General features: G+C 36.1%; 1 protein-coding gene across 1 annotated transcript in view; it reads left to right on the top strand.

Moving 5' to 3' along the window:
- The window catches only part of LOC120781489 (hemicentin-1-like), a 54,278-nt gene that overhangs the window by 40,585 nt on the left and 1,491 nt on the right, over positions 1–12,202 (top strand). Inside the window, exons 8-11 of the mRNA XM_040113713.1 lie at positions 3,935–4,084; positions 8,510–8,599; positions 9,046–9,192; positions 9,376–9,437. Of these exons, the coding sequence (XP_039969647.1) occupies positions 3,935–4,084; positions 8,510–8,599; positions 9,046–9,192; positions 9,376–9,437 (449 nt within the window). The remainder of the gene's footprint in view (positions 1–3,934; positions 4,085–8,509; positions 8,600–9,045; positions 9,193–9,375; positions 9,438–12,202) is intronic.

The raw sequence follows: 12,202 nt of genomic DNA on the forward strand, positions 1-12,202 counted from the left end.
ATGACAAAACCGCTAGTGGTTGAATGAAAAATACTTTTGAGGATTGAGTTAACTTCTCGTAAGTCTCTCCCAAGTGACAGATAAATGGCATAAAGAACTGAACGAGATAAAATTAAATTCGCAATATTTTATAGAAAAACATATATTTTAAAAGAACATTCGGCTTTGCATCGCACATAGTAGCAATCGGGTATCACATACAATACATATGTTGTATTGTATATTGTTATCCATCAAGTTTCCGATGGAAAATTATACCATGCTTTACCTTTATATTTTAAATTGGCCTCAGTGTTGATGGTTTATTCCCAGCGGCTATTCTCCTGAGTCCTCAGGACAACACAAAATCAGCAAAATCAGTAGCGGCCGGCTCTGACAGGTTGGCTATTTGAATCACAATTCATGCAATTTTCAGTCAAAATCCTGCTGTGGACTTTATAGACGTTTTCGTCCATAACAGTCTCTTTCAACGTAATATTTGCATTCAATTCTAAAACCACCCTTATAGCATTGACAGACGGCAGCGTTAAACCAGATTAATTGCATTTTTCGGGATTAATTCAGGAGTTACCACAGCTAACTCCGTTGCTGAATCCAAAAATAACTCTCAAAATTTTAGGGAGTTTGTGAGATTTTCGTTGGCAACATTGTTAAAAATGGCCAATTTTCATCTATTGTGAATGAAATACAAGCAACCCTGACAGCTGTTTATCAAATTCTCAATATAGTATCAATAAAATTTCTATGCTATGATGCAGTTTTAAAAATAATGTGTTGATATGCTTTTGTAATAAAAAATGGTTTGGTAAAATTGGTCGGCTAACAACCGTAATGTTTATCTTCTATCAATTTTCATTGAAAATATTATAAAAGGACAATGAGCTGTTTATGAGAGTTTCAAACTCGCATAGCTGCCGTCTGTCACCTACAAATTTGGATCTGATTAAGTGCGCAGTTAATCCGGATTAACACTGCCGTCTGTCAAGGCTATTACTTTCCTTGCTTTAACGCTCCGCCAAAATTTCAAAATGAAGAATAGATCCCGCTTCAGATTCGTAGAAAATGGCTAGCAATTTTCAATTGTTATAATAAGTATATACTACTGTGATCAAAAAGGAAGGTGGTGCACTAAAAGTTCCTTCTGCAGGGCCAACCCTTAACAAAGAATATAATTCGAGATTTATTCGTCGGTTGCGTCAAGCTCTTCGGCTGAAACTGTCAAAATATGGGGAACATCTCACCATGTCATACTACATTGGTTTTTCTCGACTCTTTTGCAAAAACTCCACTCATTTTGGTCCGCAACCATCGTATTGGCCTGATGTGGTTTCGTGAGTCTTCTGCCTACACATCAAAGTCCAAAGACTAATAAGGTGATGCCATTTCGACAGGAATAGAAGAAGGTATTGAAAATGTTTCGAAGAGGTGAAAAAGCATTGGCGAAAGAGTGTGTTATCGGACCGGAACTACTTTGGAGGCGATGAAATTGATTTGGAAGAATAAATAAGGAATTTATAGTTTATAAAAAAATTCACCTTACTTATTATCATACTACCACATATTTATATTAAAATGACATTTTAGATATATATGAAGAGAAATTAAATATACTGAAGCTCGCAAAGACTAGGAGTCAGTATGTTTTTAAATCTACATACATATATGCAAATATATATATGTATATATAAATATATATGTATATCATGTTTAGATTCGCACACACGAATCTAAATAAAGTCTGTCAGGCGACTGTCAACTTCCTGGTTTACTATTAATATTAGGGAGAGCCAAAAACTAAACTATCGAACTTATATAGTAAAAAATTAGTGTAGGCAAAAAATAGCAAGACGTTTAAATTTAAATTTCGCGCAGAAATCCATTCATCGAAATATTTTTTTTAGGTTAGTATAACTGTCCATCTATGCCAAATGTCACATCAAATTAATGATTAGTGTTTAGTATACGCTTGTCTTTCTGAAGTACATAAAGTGTAATCGACGATTTTTACGATAAGTGAAATTATTCCTAAAAGATGTTCCATTAAATTTTGTGTGCGGAATAAAATTTCTGGTGCCGAAGCATGTAGAATGCTGGAAAGGGTCTTCGGTGATAATTGTTTGTCGCAAGCAAGTGTTTTTGATTGGTACAAATTATTCAAAGAGAAAAAAACACGTCAAAGCAAGTAGAAAATCATGGATATGTTGACTGTGTTCTTCGAAAAACGAAGTGTGGTACACTCGGAAATCCTTCCCTCCGTCTGAGCCGCCAACAAAGAAAACCATTTGAGTGTTATGTGTCGCTTGCGAGAAAGTATTCCAAATTCAATCAAAACCAGCAAATACTTTAAGTTGTAAAACGAGTCATGTATAGTAAGTTCGGGTGATCCTGATATTAGTTAGATAGGGGCTAGTCAAGTTTTCACACAAATTTCTCTACACTGTTATGAATAAAACGCGCTCTTTTATTTTTATTGGGATAACTCACATATTGGCCGATATATGCGGTACAAAGCCACCCGGAAATTCTAAAATCTTTATTTTAAGTATATGGCGGCTGGGAAGCACTGGTCCGATTCAACCCATTTTTGACATACGGACATAGTAGGCGTGATTGTTGTCCGATTTCGCCAATTTTCACAATATTGGCGAAAGAATGTAAGAATAATGCCACGTACCAATTTTGGCCAAGACGGTTGGTCGAGCCCCGAGATATGTGATATCACCAAAAAGTGGGCGGTGCCACGCCCAACGTCCAATTTTCACACCAGCTCCCATAAAGCTCTCTCATACGATCTCGGTGGTAAAATTAATGTCTCCGGCATATTTAGGTATTGATTTATCGCGCTTTTCGTAGTTTTTAACAGTACCGTTATATGGGGAGTGAGGGAGGTTATCTTCCAATTTCATTCATTTTCACACTGGAGGATAGAAGTTCTTATTTGTGCTCAGCAAATTTGGTTGTTGTAGCTTAACTGGTTTAGGAGATATGTACATTAAACTTGTTAGAGGACGTGGCCACACCCACTTTTTCAAAAAATCTTTCCCAATGGTGCCCCTAGCTACTGCGATCCTCTTAATTAGGTGCTTAGTTATGGCACTTTATATGTTTTCGGTTTCGGTTTGGCGATTTGTGGGCGTGGCTGAGGTTCGATTACGCCCATCTACGAACTTGTAATATTTTTTGTACGAAGAAACTCGCATACCACGTTTCTTCAAGATATCTCAATTTTTCTCAAGTTACTGTTTGAACGGACTGACGGACGGAAAGACACACACTCAGATTTCAACTTTTCTCGCCACCCTGATCATTTATATGTATATACATACATATATAATCCTATATGTATCTCGTTTAAGCCTAGGTGATACTTACAACCGTTAGGTGAACAAAACTATAATACTCTGTAGCAACTGATTGCAAGACTATAAAAAGCAGACGGAGTTATGGACCCAGAACTCTTGGTTTTGCACCACAATAATGCACCGTCGTATACTGCATTGATTCTTTGTGATGATTGAGTATTAAGTTAGAATATTTTTAACTTTCTAAGTAAGTGTATTTACACAAACTATGACATTTGTAGTGAACATGAGTTCGATATTTGAGATAACTATTCAATTCGATCCAGCGTGCGACTTCGGATAAATTTTTGGACTCGGTAATAAATCTTATTTTATCTCACAAAAATTTGTCTTCCATACTCTGTTTACAGAAACCTCAATATGTTTTCTTGACAAATGTTATACCAGCGTTATAGTCCTTGTCAATTTCAAATACAATTATTCCAAACTTTGAAAAAATCGATCTATATATGTATATTGATAAACAACACGTATTATCGTATCCTGGTTTATGCGTTTTAGTAAGCAGAGTCATAATCATATACATATTTCTTATTGACACATCATACAATATTAAGATTTTTGTTTTACAGGTGAGCACTTTGCATCCGAAACTTTTGAAAGTGGCTACAAAATAACTATGCGATTAACCGTAAAAGATGTTGACACATCAGATTTCGGTTCTTACCGTTGTGTGGCGAAAAATTCTCTTGGTGATACGGATGGCACGATTAAACTTTATCGTAAGTAAACGATGAATATGAAAAACAAATATTCTGCCGCAAATATACATAATCACAACAAGAAAATCACTTTAGCCTATGTACTAATACATATGTAAAATATGAGCTTGTCATATTGTAGAGAAATGGGGTACTTTTTGAGGTACATATGTATTATCATCGACGATTAGGCCCCTGACAAAATAAGGACAGTGAAATAATAATATTTTTGCACTTGAAAGTCAAGATATTAAATCAAAATTTTGTTAGAAATAGTTATTGCGATAAAAAACTATGAAGAATTTGTTTAGGTAGCTTTATTTTTATATTTCGAGCAACTTACGATTGTATTGTACTTTAGATGTATAACTCAGAACGTTTTAATATATGAGCACTACATGTGTTGTTTACAGTAACTCTAAATATTCAATTGATGCGAGTAAAGGGAATTAAAACGCAAACTATTGATAATGCGACCAAACTGTTATTGAAGGTCGTCGTATGACCAATCGTGAGATTGAAATAACTAGAGGCAATAGAGGGACCAGCCTACATTCAAAATTTTTTGACTGTAAAAATGTTTCTTTTACGTTGGATCCCACACAATTTGTCATTCGCTCACAAAATTGCTCGATTCGATTGGTCTAGAGAAATGTTATAAAAAATAATATAGCAGTGCTCCGAAACACTTCTATGATATCGTAATAGATGATGAATAGTGGATTTATACGTAAGAGTATAAAAGTAAACAGCAGTCGAGTATATGGGTGTTTTCAGTTGAGCCAAATCTAACTCAAAACATAGATTCGATGAGTCATCGACCGTATAGTCCTTATTTGGCATCGAATGACTTCTGTTTATTCCTGTACAAAAAAATAACCTAACATGTCACCGTTTTTCGACACTTGAAGAAGCGGTTGATGCACTCAGAACCCATGGTTTGAAGATACCTCAAACTGAGTGCCAAAAGTGCTTCGACAATTGTCCAAACGTATGAAAGAACCTAAGTCACAATAATGCCATTTGCAATTATTACTAACATAGAATAATTTGAAAACATATGAAACAAAGAAATAGTACTTTTTTAATATCTTTCTTCAGCAGAGTATAGTATTCTAAGAAAGTTCTATTGTTATTGTGTAAGGCCCAACATACATATACGAAAATACAAAATATTATCAGAAAAGACTTTTTCTATGATATGTAATTTAACCTGTTTGCGATTTGAGTTTCAAATCTTAACAAGATCTACTTCTTTTCTGTTCGAGGTTTGGGAAAAACGGTGGCATAAGTGGGGGACGAGACGGATTTTGAAGAATGTATGTATTAAGAATTTTAAAAGTATGAACAATGTTTACTATTTCGTAGTAGTTCAATAGAGGTACTTTGAATTTAGGCCGGTGTGTACTGTGTTAAAATGACATGCTTGTACTTATAAGTAATAACAAGTGCATAAACATATTACAACGTGCATACAATTTATTACTAATAGCCGGTTGTATTCTACATATAATAGTATACGAGTACCATGTTCTTGATTAATTACACACAGATGTTTTGAATGTAGTTAGATAGCTGAACTTGGTAGAACAAACAAAGCAACAAAATAGTCTTAACAAAAACATACACAAGCAAAATAGAAACAGTTCTATTATTTAAGTATTTACTTACATACACATAATACTTTATTGAATTAAGCTTAAATTATAGTCAAATATCTCATACATTTAGCAGAATTACAAAATGTCGAATTTACAGGGAATATTTAGGCATTGCAGTTTCATATCTAGTTACTTACAAATTTGTAATTTTTGGTGTATTTCTTGTGTCCTTCATTCCTTACTGACTGATACTTGACTGTATCTAAGCTGACAACAACTGATGACTATTGCATAATTAATGTGGCACTAATTGTAATGGAGTTGAATAACGATGTATATACGAATATACTATACAACCTCACTCCAATATAACCATAAGCAACAAAGCATTTGCGTAGGTATTTAAGTACTACTTTGAAGATACTCGTGTGTTGGCCAGGAGCCTTAAGCACTTAGGTCAATAGTGAAGTTGCTGGGTGTTAGAAATTAAATCGAAAGATTTCGGTTCGCAAATAATTGAATTGATTTATATGCCAGATTACAACATAAATATTTACTGATGCATAATGTTTGAAACCATATAGGCATAACTTATTATTTTTACTTAATTAACCAACATATAGTTAAGAAGGACTACTAATTAAATAGTTTTGCATGCAAGATTTTATTACCGTTTTTTGGTTAATTAGTGAGTTGAATTTTATTTAAAATAATACGTACAGTACATATTGAGATTAAATGTCACTTAATTCCAGATGAAAAGAAAACTTCTAAAATTTTTTTGTACACAAGTTTCTATTATAGGCAATGAGAGCGCTACAAAAGTTAAGAAAAAACAAAAACGGTCTGGGATATTAATGAAATAATTTATTTCTGTGAAAGTACATTCGATGCCATTATGTATGGAGCTCGATTTCTTTTGCATGGCCACCACGGGCACGCTTGCAGAAGTGCAGGCTCTGAACCCATTTTCTACAATTTTCAAGCATAAATTGACCGATACTGCTGCAATTTCATGTTCGATATTCATTCGAAGTTTCTCAATCGTCTTCTGGCTTGTTCGCATAGACCATAGACTTGACGTAGCTACACAGGAAATAGTTTAATGGCGTCAAATCGCACAACCGAGACTGCTAATTGACTGGGCCATTTCATGAAATAACACGTTCACCAAACTTGGTTTTTAATAAATCGATTGTGACATTCGCTGTGTAGCTTGTGGCGCCGTCAAAGTCCATATCATCAAACTCGGGCCAAAAATATACGACTAATGGAGTACGTTCATGTACATACTTACACTGAAATAAAGAGTTTCATTAATATCCCGAACCATTTTGGTTTCACTTAAGAAAACTTTTGTAGCACTCTTATTGAAAAGTCCGCACTAAAAGTTGAGGCCACTGACTCCGAAATTCGGTAGTAAATTTTAATAAATTCGACTCGTTGTTGGATCGTATATCTTTACGTGATAAATTCAAAAATGCCAAAAGATCTGGAAAAAATATAGTGTCGTTTGCTGTCCCTATCGGTCTACTTTTATAGTGCCCTATTGAAAAACCCTTTGTAATTTTAGTCAGAATTTCAGAAGCGATTTAAGTTTTAAAACTCTAGCTGGGCAACTGAAAATATGAATAGCGTTTATGATCTTGGCGTACTTCTGGATAAGTAGTTAAAGTTGTGGCACCATACCCAATTCCTACTGATGCGTACTCGCAGCGCACACTGAGAACGTGGGTAATCCTTTTGTAAGATGGTAGCCAACTCGTGTGGAGCCAGGGGTCACAGCCAAAAGATAGGAAGTTTCAGCGAAGCCAATCCTCCATATTCGGCTTAAGAGTTCGCTGAAGTCTAGTTATAGAGTCTGTCCACAGTCTGTCTTTATAAATGTGTATAAAGCCTTATACAACTCGCTTAGACAGGTTATTCGATGAGTTTAGGACCTACCACGTAGAAACCACTGCTAATGAAAACGAAACAACAGCCTCGGATGAAGAACCCCACCTTTGCTGACGACCACAGTAAGCGAATGAATTATGATTTCAGGACATGCACCTAGAATGTCCGGAAGGGGCGCAAATTCGGTGAGAGATTTGTGGGGGGAGGCTCTGTCGTCGAGACCTGGCATTCACGCCGGTGAGTGAGCGTCTAGCCACAATCCGTAGAAGAGCAACATTTTTCAACATAACACTGATTTGCGCCCACGGCCATATGGAAAAGAAGGAAAATATGACCAAAGATGTCTTTTAGGAGGAGCTAGAGAACGCTTAGGCCAGGGTGGGCAAAGAAAGAATCATTGGTACTTAGTCAGAAAATTGGGTTGAAGCTGATCAATTTCGTAGGGGCTCGAAATATGGTTGTCTGTGATACTAGATTCCAGAACAATAAAACTCGTCAAGCTTCTTCGCTGCCTCCAGATCGAAAATTTCGATACCAGGTCCACGTGTTGTGAAAGATGACTGACATATCTCCAGTGTCTTCGACGTTTGTACCCTCCGAGGTCCTCCATATCTTGTCGAGAAGCTTCTATCACAACCGACAACGAAACGAGTTTCTATTCGACTTGCACTATTATATATTTTTATTTTTTATAATTTTACTTAAACCTATAATTAATTGATTCAATTAAAAATATTTCTACGAATCTAACAACAAAACATTATAAAAACTTGTTATACTACATACTTGTATGTAAAATTCAATAAATTCTTTCACTCTCTTAAATACTGTAAGATTAAACTATGCAGCTTCCAATTCATGTTATGTACTATACTACACTCTACTCTTTTTCTACACTACTCTTTCTCTCCTTGCCTCTGTTCTATATTTTTTCTTTTTTTCATTGCAGATATTCCGCAAACAACGACAGTCACCACATTAGCACCTACGGTGGCTCTAAATACCGTGCCAGTTGTGGTTACGAAATACAACAACAAAGGTATGTAAAAATACAAAACACTGAAAAAATATAAGCTAATTCAAATTAGTACTCAAACACAATTATTTTGTATATTTAAGTTAATTTTGCTGCTCCTCGCATGTTCTCCTCCTCACAACAAGCAATATATAGAATAATAATAGATTTAGTTATGTCTATAGCATCACAAGTCCCTACGCTTCCCCTAACATTCATTATTTCACTTTGGCTGTCCTTAACTTACCTGAGCAAATCCCTCAACAACTTAATGCGTCCACTTGTCCTATTTATGTCATTATACCATAGCAATGCTTCCTGTTTTATCGTTTTTCTTGGGGTATTCAACTTAACATATACACCAATATATCAATATCCACAGCCATGTTACTACATACATACATATATCTATTTCATTTCTTTTAAAATGACAACAACAACTCTAATGTGTGCTCGCGTCGATAAAGTAGATCAACGATTCAGTAAAAAACTTCATCGCACAAAATCGAATGTTGCAGATATTTCGTCGTCATCATCCTTGAACAATGTTTATATTGGTGCCACATCGAGCTTATGGAATTCACAAGATCACGGCACAGGGAGAGAGCATAATCAATGTGAGTACATAAGAGAGATTAATTTTTTAATTTCTAAAAGACAGCTTTATATTAATAGATTTCAGACAAATTTAAACACAGTTATTATATTTTTATAATACTAATTTAAAACTTCCAGAGGAAGCATAATCTTATTCCATAATATAGATAATATTTTGGCGTATTCTTTTGCCTCTGGATTAGTATTACAGAAACATCTCTACTACGAATTCCTAGTTACCAGTTTGGCTACAGAATGCTTCATGGTACAACAGTCGTTGAGTTTTTACGTGGCTACCAGCTAACGGCGACCTTACCCCATGGTGCTTAAAAGCATATAGATCAAAACAATGTGTTGATCAGCGCTCCAAATAATATATACTTTCTTCAGGTATTATTTGGTTCCAAATTGTCAGGTAGAAGGACCTAAAATCTTTGCTGCACTGTGGGTCCGGCACCCAGCCGCAGTGTGACTTCAATTTTTTATTCTACCTCCCTTAAAGTTTAAGCCACACCCACCACGAATCTCCTCAAAGGACAAAACGCCCAGAGTCTCCGGTCGGCCCTGGTAGCTCTTGAAACTACCAGTTAAGCACCCATCAAACTCAAGGCCTGATGAACTTTGTCGCTTGAACTTCAAATGTATTTTCATTAGAAGGAAACTCATTCAGAGTATATGATATCAGTTCAAGCTGAGTATTATAACATTAACAGGCATAGTGCATATTGGATTTTAGTTGTCTCTTACGACCGCGGGCGAATTCTATCTCCTGCCGCGGCTTCATTGTACAATTGAGCAATTCCACGGAATAGAACATTTAAAATTGATGTCATTGAAATTTTTAAATATCGGGTGATTTTTTAAGAGCTTGATAACTTTTTTTAAAAAAAAAACGCATAAAATTTGCAAAATCTCATCGGTTCTTTATTTGAAACGTTAGATTGGTTCATGACGATAGCCTTACATTTTGAAGATAATTTCATTTAAATGTTGACCGCGGCTGCGTCTTAGGTGAATCCATTCGGAAAGTCCAATTTTGGGCAACTTTTTTCGAGCATTTCGGCCGGAATAGCCCGAATTTCTTCGGAAATGTTGTCTTCCAAAGCTGGAATAGTTGCTGGCTTATTTCTGTAGACTTTAGACTTGACGTAGCCCCACAAAAAATAGTCTAAAGGCGTTAAATCGCATGATCTTGGTGGCCAACTTACTACTACTGTACTACTGTGTAGTTTTGCATAATGTCGGTCAAACATTTGACAAGGTCTGGCACCTAGGCCTATTATGCAAAATAAACTTCTATAATATATGTCAGCTCTCAAATGCTGAGACGAATCTAAGACCCACATGCACTAGTATATCCAAAAGCAGCGTACTCTTCCCTTATCAGTTCCGGCTTTAACTCATGACAACACTTGTGTCTCTTTCCGGAAACTGTAGACGAAATTCTTCGCCCTGCAGTAGGGGCTCGACAAATGGAACATTGGCATTAAAGACTTTCAGAGAAGAGTTCAATAGTGAGTGCAACTTATATGCGAGAAACGAAGTTGTCCAGAGAGACCTATAGGTGCCCACTGAAATAAGTGGTGATCCAAGTAGAGGTACTTTTTTCAAAAGCCTTCTTTTGACAGATCAAGCGTGAGCCGAGTCAAAGAGTCATGTTATTTTTTTCAGTTTTGTTTGTCATTTCATGGTTAAAATACTTACGTCTGAACAACGTATACTAATCGGTTAACTCTTTTACGAAAACTCAATTTCTGTACTATTAGCAACACCATCAACCATCTTAGGACACAGCATTCATTATTGGATAACATTCAACTGAAAAGATCACGTTCAACATGCAGAGAAGAAAATATAGCAGCCGTAGCTGAAAGTGTATACGAAGACCTTGCAGAGTCGATTCGGGGCCGTTCGCAGTGACTGATGTATGGCACGGCTTGACGCATTTTACGTCGAGATCTAAAATTGAAAGCGTACAAAATACGGCTTGTGTAAGACCTTCCTAAGCGACATCGCTTCGCACTATGAGCTTCTTTCAAGTTTCAAGAACATCCGACGTTTTCGAGCCAACTTTTGTTCAGCGAAAAGACCAATTTTTGGCTCAATGTAAACAAGCAAAATTGCCGCATTTGGGACAAGGGGTGACCTGAAGAGATTGAAGAGCTGCCATTTAATCCGAATAAACCAACGGTTTGGTGTGGTTTGTAAGCCGGTAAAATCATCGGTACAGATTTCTTTAAAAATTACGCCGGTGAGAACGTAATCGTCAATGGTTCCCGTTATCGCGCCATGATAAACGACTATCTAATACGTCGCGATGGATCATCCTTTCGAAGAAATTAACAGTTGTTAGCGGTTCTGTTGTTTAAAGATTCATAGTTGGCAACGTTGACTAAAAGCATTCTACCCAATACACTCTCTTTCTGATTCAGTTAATCTCAAACTTTGAAAGTTAATCTTCAAAATGTCTAAAAACCATTTTGCAAACAACTTTGGTATGCTTGGTTTATATTTCTTAGAAAGACAATAAACGCATGTTCCTTTAGATTTCATGTATTCTCCAAACTATTGTGAAAAAAACGCACATGCAGCATAAATATATTTTGCATTTATTTCAAGCATATTTTCAATCGATATCTTTAGTTTCAATGTTTGTGCACACGATTTGCATTCAACAGCAGGGCCACACTTTTCACTACGGCAATATGACAAACGATTATGCCACTTGAGGTGTCAGCACTTACTCTCGGGTGGTGGGTGACTGCTCTTTTTTTCATGCCAAACTCGACGTTATAAACTCACCAGCAAAAGATGTCGGTTACAATTGTGCTTGTCAATATCGCTCACACCGCAAAGGGGACGGAAAAAATCACAGGGAATGCATTTGCATGCGGGCAATTGCAGCCGGCGCTTTGAGAGTCAGACAGACCAGCAAGATACGCATAAAGTTATGTGTAGCACATAGATAAGTGTGAATTATAAATTTCAATTGGAATTAGTATATAAGCTGAGAGCTTGCTAACTCGCTCC

This window comes from Bactrocera tryoni, unplaced genomic scaffold (assembly GCF_016617805.1).
Source record: "Bactrocera tryoni isolate S06 unplaced genomic scaffold, CSIRO_BtryS06_freeze2 scaffold_7, whole genome shotgun sequence".
NCBI classification, from domain to species: Eukaryota; Metazoa; Arthropoda; class Insecta; order Diptera; family Tephritidae; genus Bactrocera; species Bactrocera tryoni.